Genomic DNA, 14,382 nt, shown 5'->3' on the forward strand with positions numbered 1-14,382 from the left:
TTGAGTTAGCCTTCTCTGCCTGGGATTGCTCTCCAGTCATCCCTGCTATAAGATATAAGACAACATTGAATTAAGAGGATGAAACTATTTAAAAAAACCTCTCGTAGCAATAATAGACAGAATTTTATCTCCTCCTGGTGAATAATGCATAATGTGAGTGGTCTACACCATTTAGTCAAAAATTTAATATCTCCTAGAACGTGTCTTTCTAAATACAAAAATCGTCTGACTGAACAACAAAATTTCCACAATACAATATTATTGTGGAAATTTGGATGTCATATTGCTGGTTTTCAAATCCATGTTTCTTTCTAACCTTCCATACATGGTATTTTAATCCATTAATTATAAAAATCAAAATTCTCTTCCCATTGCTGACAGGTGATGGGTGCTGCAAAAAAAACCTGTTCTGTTGCAAGTAATGATATGGCCAACACATTACATAATCCATTCCAAATACTCAGGGCAAGAGGGCAGCTGCATAATGCATGTTCTATTGTTTCCAATCAGTAACAGATGTCATAGATTGGATCTCTGATGTTAAAGTACCTCCATTTGATGATTAGAGATTAAAGATTTCTTTATACCAAATTACTTTTTTTAATGGAAAGAATGTCAAGCCAGAGTGTTGTAGCAATTTTAGACTTAAGCACAGAGTGTTGTAGTATTCAGGAACAATCTCAGCTTTTGGACCTTTATAATCATTTACTCCATGCAGGGGAAGATGAAACCCAGGTAGTAATAGAAGGTCTGCACATGTGTGATTAGTCTGCAATATTTTATGGATTTTAATATTGCTTACATAGCAGAATTTTAAGATTGAAAGTTCAAATCCTCTATGCTTCTTTGGTAGTTGAAGGAATTCCTTTTTAACTTCATGGTATTGACTGGACCAAAAAAATTGTGCAGGCTTACTATATAATTGCTTTTCTTCAGCTTCTGTGATGCCTGTAATATTTATTATGTACAACTGAGCAGGAAAGATTATGATTTTGAGTACTGTGGCTTTAAAAGAAAAGGAAAGTGGTCCTGTTTTCCAGTCTTCTAAGGTTTCAAGTTCTTGTATATAATTTCTTGAACTGGTAATATTGGGTAAGTGGAGGAGGGAATTCTAAGTATAATGAGGGGTTCTCTCTTAGGGGTTAGTCTCCAAAAGGAATGCCTCCAAGATCCCACTTTCCAAAAACTTGATTTTGTCTTGTCTGCATTAATAGTTAATCCACTGATCTTGCTGAATTTTTCCAAAATACCCAAAAAAAAAAATATATATATATATATATGGAATCATTATCCTTCAAAGTGCCCACTACATCATTGGCATATGCTAGTACCTTATTTTTCTTCATAGTTGAAGGAACTGTTATTCCTCGCAGAGCATATGTATTGTTGACTTGCTGTAAGAAAGGTTCAAGAACCAATGCAAAGAGCAATGGACTAAGAGGGCAACTTTGCTTGACTCCTTTTTGAATTTTGACTGGGTCTGACAGGAACCCATTATTAACTAGTAGGTGGGTAATTGAATTGGCATAGGCTCCTTTGATAACAGATAGCAGCTTTTTACCTACACCAATTTGCTGAGGGATGTGGAATAGAAAGGGATGCCAGATATTATCAAATTCTTGAGTAAGGTCTACTAATAGCACTGCCATCGACTGCTTTCCATATTAACTAAGTGGATTAGATCATGTAGCAGAAACAGATTAAATTCTACTGCTTGACCTGGAACTCCATACACCTGTGTGCTTTTAATTATGTATCTCATTCCCATTTTGAGCCTGTTATTGATAATGTGGAAAAATATCTTGTAGTCAGTATTAGATAAATAGGTCTCCAGCTGCTAATTAAGATGTGATCTCTATTAGGTTTTGGAATGAGGATGGTATGGCTTGCTACAAATTTACATGGTATGTGTCCTGACGAGAGAAAAGAATTAAAGAGTATAACTAGAATGGGAGGAGTAAAATCCCAAGCCTCGTGGTCAAGTTCTATCCCTAGACTATCAGGTCCTGGGGATTTTCTTGTCTGGCATTCATTATAGGCCATGGTAACTTAAGATGCTGTAATGGATCTGTCAAGCTCATCTTGGAAAGCCATTAATGTTCCAAAAGTTATTATTTCCCACAGTACTATTGTCTTGAAACAGATTTTTGTAGTGTTTTTGAAAGGAGTGGAGGATGTCTTGAGAGGTGGACATGTCTTCACCATCAACACAGATTTGAGTGATAGTCCTTTTTTTTGTGGAATTTAGTGAATTGTCTCTTGAAGAATGCAGCTGATGGGCAATTTGCTAAGTGTGCTCTTGTATTCTTATTTTAAAATTTCTTCCTTGTACTTGTTTCTGCCTTTCCACCTCTATGTTAAACCTTTATTTATAAACACATTATTTAAACACCTTATTACACATTTATTTATAAACACCTTATTACACATTTATTTATAAACGCCTTATTACACGTTCACAGTATTTCAGTCTATTGTCAAGATTCTCCCTTCTGCATCCCTTTGGATATTACAGAATGATCTAAGGAGGGGAGTAAGAATAAGAACTCCTACTTCAGCCCTATTAAATCTTCCATTGCTTAAATAAGAAAGAAGTTGATATCTATCTGTTAAAGTTTTTATATCTTTTTATCTGCACAAGTATGTTTCTTGAAGAAACAGAAACCTGATATTATGTCATAGCTTAAGTTTCCACATTTAATTGTATCTCTCACTTTCCTTTTATTAAACAAGGTTTCTTGTTTAATTTGCCTGTGGAATCCTCATACATTTAATGAGGCAATGCAGAAAGGAGATGCTATGATTAATGAAGTGCCACTGGTAAGTCTTTAACTTCTAGATTTTGGATGAACCTGATGAGGTCTTTAGTCTGTGAAGGAGCATTTGTGTAGCCTGCTTCTTGTAAACTGTTTTCAAGCTTTTTACAGTTGCTTTCTGTTATTTCAATTTCATTCTTTATTTGGAAGCTAGTTACCGTATTTTTCGGACTATAAGACGCACCCCAAATTTATGAGACAATTTTTAGAAAAAAATATTTTATTATATAAAGATATTTACAAATTCTTACTTAATTTTTATTTATTGTTACAATCATTTGTATTAGCAATATTCAGTTCATCTTCACTCTCGGTACTATCACTCATCTCTTTAATGTCACCATTCGTATTACTTTTGTCTGAACTATTGTTGTCACTCCCTTCAAAAACTGCGTCATCTTCAGTACCATCCATCGCATTACTTATCCCGCATTTCTTAGATGACTTTATAATCGTCTCTTCTTTCCCAGCTTCCCATGAATTTTTCACCCAGGTACATACTTCTGAAATTGTTGGCCGTTTCATACATCCTGTTGTGTAACATCGTGATTTGGCTTTGCCATCCATTTGTTTCACTCTTCCTGCATAAAATTTTTGAATGGTTTATTAATAGATCCATCTAAGGGTTGTAATTGACTTGTAAGGCCTCCAGGAATGACAGCTAACTCTGTATTCATTTCTTTTAGAAGCTTTTTGGTTGATTCTGTTTTATGTGCTCTGAATTGATCCCACACTAACATCGCAGCCTTTTTAAACAACGCACCTGGACGTTTTGCCCATATCTTTTGTATCCATAATTTCATTCCTGTTTCGTCCATCCAGTCTTTATCTTGAACGTGGATAATAATGCCACAAGGAATTTCATCTCTCGGTAATGTTTTTCTCTTAAAGATTAACATGGGGGTAGTTTTGTTCCGTCCGCACAACAAGCTAAAGCTACAGTGTAGTGAGTTTTTTTATGACCTGTTGTTTTGATCACTATTGATTTGGTGCCTTTTGAATCTACTGTCTGATTTGAAGGAACGTCAAAAGTTAGAGGTACTTCATCCATGTTCGCAATTTGATTAAGCTCGAAGTTAAATTTCCTTCTCGCTGATATGACAAATCTATGGAATTCTATAATTTTAGCTTCATAGTCAACCGGCATTTTTTGGGCTAGAGTGGTTTTTGTACGCATGCATAACCCGTGTCTTTTCATAAATCTAAAGCACCAAGACAGTGATCCGGTAAAATCTAAAATTCCATTAGCAGTTGCCCATCGTTTCGCTTCAAAAATTATCATTTTCGTAGAAATAGATATTCCCATGTTTTGATGATTTGTTACCCAAATTTTTCATTTCTACTTCTAATTCTGACTATTTTTCTAGGTGCGAATGGAATGTTTTCTTGTGTTTACATAGCAGTTTTAATTGTTCCTCTTGTTTTCTCCACTCATGAACCATTTTTTCTGTTGGTGGTGAACCAAAATGTCTTTCTGCTGCTCTGTTTCCATATTGTTTTGCATAATTTATCACATTTAATTTATAACTCACGTTATATGAGTCTTTTTTGTTTTACACTCATTTTTTCTAATTTTAAGATAAAAATTTTAACGACTTATAAAAAATAATTCAAATGAACTACAAAAGCACACATGTTTACACAATAATCACTATTGATGCTCTAAATCAGTGATTCACCCGCATGCAGCGAGATAACTTAAGTACCTTCAATGGCGTATTTACTAATTTTATTAACATATTCTGCCAGTAATTGAACTTTGCTAACAGCTTCGGTACAGTGTAAAAATTTGTATTTTAATGTTACCTTCGGACCATAAGACATAACCCAATTTTAAGTCAATTTTCTATGTAAAAAGGTGCGTCTTATGTTCCAAAAAATATGGTATTTTCTTTTCATGTAGATTATAATCATATTGAGAAAACACTGAATCAGGAAACTGTTGTGTTTTTCTTTAATTGTATCTCTTGCTTTCCTTTTATTAGCATATGATGGTTTTTCATGGTTCATAAACTCTTCTGAGCCTGAAGAGTTTTCATTTGATGATCCAACCTTCTCCATCTTTACATTTTTTATTACTTCTTTTTCTTTTAGATGTAGTTCCTTTTTAAAATTTTTTTTTGTTTATCCTCAATTTTTTTTTATTAATTCATCTTTCATTTTTGATCTTGTCTGCATATTAAGTTTTTTCAGTTGTTTTACTTGCTTTTTGTGTTTCTTCTCTGGTTTCTCATTGTAGAACAGCTTCGTGTTTTTGCATTTCATCTTGTGTCTGTTCAGTTGTTATACTGGATTCATTATTGGTAATTTCAATTGATGTTGTTCCATCCATATTTGACTGGAAAAGTGGTTCCTTCAGTTCTGAAATTTTGGACTAATCTCTAGCTGATTTCGTTGTGCACTTTTTGTGATTTTAACAAGTGTAGTTTGTTTAAAAGCGCTGTCTTTACTAGACTGATTTGGAAGATCTGGGAACTCTTCATTATGCCATTATATATACGGTATTCTAATTGGCTCTACCAGTGCTCCCACTCCAGCGAAAGTTCTAAAAGGACAGGTGTTAACGCAGTGTTCAGAACTTTCACATTTCTGACAGGGTTTGAGATGCTGATTAGTGATATGTCCGATCTCCATGCAGTTGAAACATTTAGATTTGGGGCAGTTACCATCCAAGTGATCATGTGAATCATAAGTTAAATGATCTTCAAGTCACTTGTTGGGTAATCTGAGGGATCACACAAGTTTTTTAGAGGTATTTCTGTACTTTAACATACTCAATAAAGGTCAAAACTGGTCTGGATAGTGGCCCTTCCCATAATGCTTAGCATTATACTTGCCCCTAAGGATATGTGCATTGCATTATGGGATAGTAAGGTAATTGATGTGAGGTTATTACCCTCTATATATGAGTTGCCCTGTCATGAAGTTACTTCATGCACAAACTTTGCTTACACTTGAATAAAGGATGAAGCCAAGAATATAATTTCTTGGCATCGTTAATTTATAATTTTTAACTTGACTTGTATTCTGATTTTAAAAGTGGTATATACAAAATATCTTTAACACTGTTTTGAGTTGTTGTAAAGGATAAAAATAAATGTCAGTTAAAAAAAAAATATATAGTTATCTAACAGTAAACCACAAGGGAAACGAACTTCACTTCCCTTCTCAGTTAGCTATAATCTACTGAGTAGAACTAAGCTACCTGTGCTGTTAAGAGCCCACACACTTTTAATTCTTGCTCAAATTTCAGTCAGTGCAAATGCACCAGTGAGTGTGCTACTTTCTCTGCTCACCTTCAGCCTTTAAAAATGCACACAGATGCATACAGTCCTTTTCATGTGATGCCTTAGGCTTCACATAGGGAATTGCATTACTCTCTCTCTCTTTCTTCATATATGACTGGTCAAGGCAAGTTTTAATGGTAATGTGTGCCATGTCTGATTAGTCATCCTGTGAATGGCTTGATATTTGTAACATTTCCAGACTATTTATTCAAATAAATAACTACTCAAAAATTATTTCTTCATGAAATACACTCTTCTGGATATGGACTGCAAAGCCAGAACATATAACCTTGCCTTGAAGATATATATTGGGAAATGATGTTGATGAGCTATTATCTGGCTTTGTGTGCATAATTTGAATTAGTGCTAGAAACTAGTTTGCAGTCCTTTTCATTAAACTGAACAGTATTTCAAATTTTTAGCTGCTGTCACTGTATCAGTAGTATTCATCATCATCACAAACCATGGGCACACTGCCCATTGGTGTCCGATACCTGCTTCACTATCTTCTTCCACTTCTTTCACTATCTTCTTCCATCAGTAGTATTGCTTGCCTATAAATATTTGTATAAATATTGTATCATTAAACATCGCATGTTACACATTTTCATAGTTATGGTATGCAACTTCATAATGGCACAAGACCTAGAGTTTCTGGATGTGCTGTTTTTGTAGTACAGTTAGGTTTCTTGGATATTTTAACTGTACTCTCTCTCTCAAAAGGTAAAGTTATCTGTAAAGTTGTCTCTCTATAATCTTCCACCTTCTAATATTAATAATAAGCATCTTGTTTTCGAAAGTTATATCTTTAATATAGACTGTGCAAATGTTCTCACAAAAATTTTTCTAATGAAGTTGGTTAATTATAATTCCACTCTTCAGTCTTTTCAGGCACATTTCAGCTTAGAGATGTCATTTACACTATTCCTTGTACACAGAATTTAGTGACACCTTATTCACTGAAGAGCATGGAGAGGTTGTCAAATTGTCTTTTTTTTTTAATGTTGTTCCTGCCACAAAAGGTTGTAGACCTACTATACAGCACATTAGTATCATGGATAAGCTAAGATATTTTTGATGTATTTATTTATTTATGTTTTTTTTTGTTTACATAATCTGGAACACTTGCTTTATAGACCAAACATGGACCTTTTTTAAAGCTTCTTCAGGCCTCCAGTAAGCAGGAGTGGTCTCACACTAGGTAATAAAATTCATCTCCTACCTGACCTGAAGACATTCACAAATTATCCATTCTCACATCAAGATTGGAAAACCTGTTGTTGATTAGATAGTGCATATGCTAAACATCCAACCAATTAGGCTGGCTTATTGTGATGTGCCTTGATGGATTTCTTTGATTTTAAATAATCAATCATAGAAAGATGGTTAATATGATAAAAAGAATGATCCTCTTGCAAATCCAGTGAAGACATACAAGCAAGCATAGAAAACTGAATTGAAACAGAATGTAAAGAATAAAATGACATATAAATAATGCTAAAATTATATATGTCATAAAGCTTAAGAAACTGGAAGTAACTGACAGAGAATCTAAAGATGAAAAATATTTGGAAACAGATTTAGTTCATCATGCGATACTGTTATCAAGCATCTTGAAAATCAGTCCTGTAATTCAGTACGTGAAGTTGTGGGACTGCATTCGATACATTGCTTCCATGAAAACTTTCTTATTTATATTAACATAGGTGTATTTCAGTGATTTACTCAATGGCACTTAGTGTTATACCATTTAAAGTTTTTTTTTTTTTTTTTTTAAATTCTCAGATGGAAACTAGCCAAGTATAGCAATATCCCAGTGAAGTACATTGAAACAAGTTCAATAGCTGAATTTCCTTCACTAGCAGTTTAAATGGGCAGAGTTCTACTTTTGTAGCACTTTAAGCATAGCATAAGGGTAGCCTGCTCAATAGTTAGCTTGTCCATGTTGGCTGAATTCTGTATACATTATCATTTTTGTTATGCTTTTATATTTTCAAAAATAATAATTATTATTATTATTACATGACACCTCCAAGGAGTCCATAGGCTCATCATGGGAGGGTACTTCACTCCACTCTACTACATGCACATCTCACCATCTTCTGTACTACTTGATTCACCTACTGCACACAACTACTATCAACGCATTTACTGCCTATTACCATCACCATTAACAATATTTTTTGTCTGTAACACAACAGACTATAACGAAAACTATAATAAATGTTAATTGGAATTTATCCAGTACCAGAGACTTTCACTGATTTATGTACTCTTTTTTTTATTTAATATGTAGTTTTTTGTTGAAAAAATCTGAATGTTCAAAAGAAGTACATTTGGGAATATCATTGTATAGTTCAGAAAAAATTACACTGCAGTGGAAAAGCACCTTATGCACAGAGGCAGCATTTGACAGGAGCTACTGGTAAATGTGATGCAGGGAGCACGTTGTGCTACAACTTGGTTTTTGCCACCAGCTCAGGCATGATAGATCTAAACATCTATGAAGTTTTCATCATTGAGCATCATTTTTACTTCTGCTTCAAGTTAAGATAATGGTCTGGGTGTGTAGAAAATACCATGTCATACAATTCTGCTAACAAAGTAAATAGCTTTATTACTAGCAGAAAAGTTGAAAGGCCAAATCGGTTGTCTAGTAATATAAGCATTGTTCTGAAAAGAAATAAAAATCTACATATAACAAAAGAAAGAACTGGGTAGAGATGAAACTTTGTTTAGAGAATCTAGTTTCATGTATTTGAGTTTTTTTTTTATATATATTTATATGTTAAAAGCAGTATACATTCAGTTCATTTTATCATATCATTTTCTGGCCTGTACTACATGTGGCATATTTCTCTGCCTTGTTATGTTACAATTGTACACATACTATGACTTGATTTTATTTGATGGATTAAACATTATTCTTTTTTTTTTTAATAAGTTTTTGCTATACAGCTAGCTCTCAGTATAGCAAACACTATTATAACAAATTCACTCACAATGAATAAACTACTGAAAAACTGTCGATCAAAAAACTACTTAAAAAAATTCACTGTAACAGACTATCTCTTATAACTTAATGAGGATAAAATCACTGTTAGTTTTTTTTATATGGTCAGCTGTAGCTTATTTTCATATTTTGCTTATTGTGAGTTGTCATTTGTTTTGTTTTTAATTTATAAAGCTAAGTCTGATTTTCTGATTGTAACTGTTTTTATTCTTTTATTCAAGTCTTAAGTACTATTATTTATTAATGCTATGCTTTGTCATAATATATTATTATGTATTTGTTTTTTAAGCTGTTGCAGATTTTATATATATATATATATATTTTTTTTTTTTTTCAAATATATATATATATATATATATTCTATAGGTTTGTACAGAAGGTAGATTAATTTTAGAATTTACATTTGATGACCTAATGAGGATAAAATCATGGCATTTTGCTACAAGACAGCACAGAGAACTTGTACCTCGCAGTTTGATAGCCATGCAGGTATGCTTTACTTCACAACAGACTATTAGCATATTAATATTTTGTAACTTATAATAGAATTTATATATCATATTCTATAGATTATATACTTTATACATTCAGAAATAGATTTTTATTAAGTTTTGAATGATGGCCCATTTTGTTTCAAATTCACAAGATGAACAATTGAAATCTAAAGATTCATCAAAAAATTGCAACAGGCATCGATCTTTGTTTGGATCAATGGAGAAAAAATTTGGAGCAAAGAGCAAAGTTAATAATAATTGCATCTCCTGGATTTCTGTTCAGAATATGGATTAATTAGTACTAACACCATATTCCAACATAAAAATATGCATAAATTCACATGACGAGAAGGTACAAGAAATAAGTGAAGTCTCATTTAGTACGTTATTGTTGATAGCATCATTTTATTTTGGTTTAACCAATAAGAATACAATTTGGTCGGTACAACATGATGGTACAACATGACAAAATTTCATGCCGGCTGGGGCGTCGCCCGGTTAAACAAGGCCCCCGTTGTTTTCGCCAGGGAACCAGGGCGCACAGCGAAAAGTCAGCTACTGGAACAAATCTGAAAACAAACCCCAACTCAACATCACCAGAGTTAAAGATCGGTACTATCAACGTAAGAAGCCTGAATGGCAAAGAAATGGAGCTAGCTGAGGAATTAGATAAGTACCAGATCGACATAATAGGGGTGACTGAAACAAAAAAGACCAAAACTGGTGAGATCTTTCTGAGCAATAAATACAAAATGTTATATTCAGGCAATAACAATCAAGGAAAAGAAGGAGTAGCCATAGTATTCAACACAAAATACGAGGCTAATCTTCTTGAATGGCAGTCAGTCTCAAGTAGAGTAATGTGGGCAAATATGAGAATGGGGAACTGGACAATGAGACTTATTTGTGCCTATGGTCCCACAGAAGGTTCTACTAAAGTAGAAGTGGAGAAATTTTTTGAGGCTTTAGAAAAAGCAACTGACACAATGAAAAAGGAAAAGTTGGTCCTTGTTGGGGATCTAAATAGTAGAGTAGGAAATGATTGTGAGACATACAAAAATATTTTGGGAAAATTTGGAGAAAAGAGCAAAGCTAATAATAATGGCAAATATCTGTTGGATTTCTGCTCAGGACATGGACTGGTTATTACTAACACCATGTTCGAATATAAAAATGTGCACAAATTTACATGGAGAGAAGAGGCAAGGAATAAGAAAAGTCTCATTGACTATGTTATTGTTGATAGTGATGTTTTCTCCCTGGTGCAGGACACCAGAGTGTACAGAGGATTTGAAATTGGAAGTGATCACTATTTAGTCTTGAGCAGGATAAAATTGAATTTCATATTGAAAAGAATAACATGTAAGAAAGTTTTAAAGCGAATAAAAGTTGAGCAGCTCTCAGATGTAAACTGTAGACTAAAATACAGAAATATTATTGAAAAGAAAATGAAAGAGTTTGAGAACAGGAATCAAACCTTGGAGATTCAGTGGCAAACTCTGAAGGAAACATTGATTGATTCTGCCAGAGAGGCATGTGGTGAGGTTGTGTGCAAAGATAAAAAAATCAGAACTCCCTGGTGGACACAGGAAGTTAAAGAGGCAGTGAAGGAAAAGAAGAAAGCATATCAAAAGTTCCTGGCAAATAAGTCAGCTTTTACTCTTACAGAATACAGAGACAAATGTATGAAAGCTAAACAGTGTGTAAAACTAGCTAAACAAAAGTCATTGGAGGACTTTGGCAAGAATATAGAAAATAAATATCAAGAAGGTGGCAAAATATTCTGGAGGTTGTTGAAGAAGCTTAGGAATGGAGGAAAGAGTGCTGTAAAAGGAATTAGAGATGATAAAGGTGAAATGAAAACAGGAGAAAAGGATATCCTTGAAGTATGGAGTAATTACTTTGAAAAACTGCTAAATGAAACAAGCAGTGATGAGAGCACAGTGATAAAAAAACACTGACCAGGCATGCAGTCAGGAATACATATCCATTCTTGAAGTAGAAAAAGCCATCAAAGGCTTGAAATGTGGAAAGGCAGCAGGAGTAGATGATATTCGACCAGAAATGCTGAAGTATGGTGGTATAAGAGTCTTACAGTGGCTGCACTGCATAGTTCAGAAAGCCTGGACAGAGGGACGAATTCCCGATGATTGGAGTAGAGCTCTCATAAAAGGGAAATAAAACTGAATGTGAGAATTACAGAGGTATTTCCCTACTGAGTGTTCCTGGCAAGATCTATGCAAGTATACTTGAGAAACGGTTGAGAAGAATTGTGGAGGAAAAGCTTGGTGAAGAACAAGCTGGATTCAGGCCAAATAGAGGCTGTCAGGATCAGATCTTCACTTTACGACAAATAGTCGAGAAAGCATGGGAATATAACAAAGATCTGTATTTAAGTTTTGTCGATTTGGAAAAGGCATATGACAAGGTGCCAAGAGAGAAGCTATTCAATACGCTGCAGTTATATGGTGTCAATGGGGCATTATATCAAGCAATACTTAGTCTTTATTTGAGTTGTAAGTCAGCAGTTAGAATTGAAGGAAGTACAGGAAGATGGTTTAATGTTAAATCTGGTGTGAGACAAGGATGTACATTATCCCCTCTGTTATTCATTATCTATATGGATCACATGAAGGAAAGTGGTATTAAACCTGATATCAAAATTGGAGATGTTAATGTCAGCTCTTTGCTTTATGCGGATGATGTTATACTTCTAAATAAATCCGCTACAAGTCTGCAAGATTCTCTGACTAAATTGAATAGCTGTTGTAATAGATATGGTATGAAGGTCAGCAATAAAAAGACAAAGACAATGAAAATAGTCAGAATCATTGAAAATGTCAACTGTGTTGTGAATGGAGAACCTGTGGAACAAGTAAAACATTTCAGCTACTTAGGCACAATTTTTACTGAAGATGGTAAACTAAATATAGAAATAGACAACAGAATCAGCAAAGCTGGTATCGTGGGAAGTCAATTGAATAAATTCATATGGAATAAGAAAGAAATTAGTCGGAACACTAAATTAGCTGTATACAAGACTGTGTTCAAACCAATTTTAACTTATGGATCTGAGAGCTGGGTCAGAAGTAAAACACTTGACCAAAGACTAGAGACCGCAGATATGAGAGTCCTGAGAAAGATTATAGGCGTGAACAGATGGCATCAATGGCAATATCATATTAAAAATGAGGATATTAGGAAAGAACTTGACAATGTCAGCATCCAGGAATGCATTAGCAGAGCTAATCTCAGATGGTATGGTCACTTAAATAGAATGGGAGAGGAAAGATTAGCAAAACAAGTGTTCTCTGCCAGGTTGGCAGGAAAACGACCCAGAGGAAGACCAAGATATAGGTGGATTGATACGGTACAAAGTGCCTTAGATGATAGAAATATAAGATCTGATAATGTTGGAGTCTTGATAAGTAACAGATTGATTTGGAGGAAAATTGTAGATAGGAAGTTAGTAATGATGTAATTTTTTCATGTAGTACTGTCATATCCTGTACACCCCTTGAGGGTACATGGCAGGAATTTGATGAGATGATGATGATGATTGTTGATAGCAATGTTTCCAACTGGTTTACAGAGGATTTGGATTGGAAGCAAACACCATTTAGTTTTGACCCGGATAACACTGAATTTTATATTGAAAAGAAGGATGTGTGCGTAAGAAAGTTTTAAAGCAAATCACAGATGAACAGTTTTCAGGGGTGAACTGTGGATTCAAATGCACAAATATTATTCGAGAAAAAATGAAAGAAATTGAAAACAATAACCAAACCTTGAAGATTCAGTGGCAAATCCTGAAGAGAGGGAAGACAAAAAAAAAAAAAAAAGATTGATTCAGCCAGAGAGACATGTTTTCTGCAAGGATAGAAAAATCAGAACTCTGTTCTTAGGAACTTCTGAACTTAGGAAGTTAAAGAAGCAGTCAAGGAAAAGAAGAAAGGGAGAAACCTTTGTCCGCAGTGGACAGAAAATAGTTGATGATTAATATCAAGCACAGTGATATGTGCAGACATCAAAATGGATTGGCCAATGAGACTTATTTGCATCTATGGCCAAACAGAAGGTTCTGCTAAGGAAGAAGTGAAATACATTTTCAAGTCATTAGAGAAGATAGTTGACAAGAGAAAGGAAAAGTTGGACCTTTTCGGAGGTCTTATCAGAATAGTAGTAAATGAATACTAGACATACAGAAATAGGTAGGAAAAATTTGAAGAAATGAGCAAAGCTAATAAGTAGGTGCTGAGTTTCTGTTCAGGACATTGGCTAGTCATTACTAATACCATGTTCCAGCATAAAGATGTCCATAAATTCAGATGGAGAGAAGAAAAAAGAAATAAGAAAAATCTTATTGACTGTATTATTGTTCATAACAATATCTTCGTACTGGTTCAGGACACAAGAGTGTGCAGGAGATTGGAAATAAGAAGTGAGCACGATGTAGCTTTGTGCAGGATAAAATTGAATATCATATTGAAAAGAAAAGTGTGTAAGAAAGTTTTAAAAAGAATTGAAGTTGAGTTGCTTTGAGAGGTGAGCTGTAGACTCAAATATACAAATATTATTCAAGAAAATGAGTTTTAAGATAAGAGTCAAGCATTGGTGACTCACTGGTAGACTTTGAAAAAAAAAAATGATTCAGTCAGGAAAAAAAAATGATCTAATGGTGTTGTCTGCAAAGATAGCAAAATATGAACTCCTTATGGAACTCACAAAGTTAAAAATGCAGTCATGGAAATAAAGAAAACATATAGAGAGTT

At 34.0% G+C, this 14,382-nt stretch overlaps 1 protein-coding gene across 4 annotated transcripts in view; it reads left to right on the forward strand.

Moving 5' to 3' along the window:
- Positions 1-14,382, forward strand: part of LOC150106194 (LIM domain-binding protein 2-like) — a 607,136-nt gene that overhangs the window by 260,888 nt on the left and 331,866 nt on the right. For all 4 annotated transcript variants that reach the window (XR_016548352.1, XM_090393030.1, XM_090393031.1 and 1 more), the window contains one exon: positions 9,483-9,605. Coding sequence is in view for 3 of the 4 variants with exons in the window: in XM_090393030.1 (XP_090249156.1) it covers positions 9,483-9,605 (123 nt within the window). In the remaining variant the exon portion in view is untranslated. The remainder of the gene's footprint in view (positions 1-9,482; positions 9,606-14,382) is intronic.

The sequence above is a fragment of the Typopeltis vanoorti genome, chromosome 5 (genome assembly GCF_054136105.1).
Source record: "Typopeltis vanoorti isolate ZY-2024b chromosome 5, IOZ_Tvanoo_1.0, whole genome shotgun sequence".
Classification (NCBI taxonomy): Eukaryota; Metazoa; Arthropoda; class Arachnida; order Uropygi; family Thelyphonidae; genus Typopeltis; species Typopeltis vanoorti.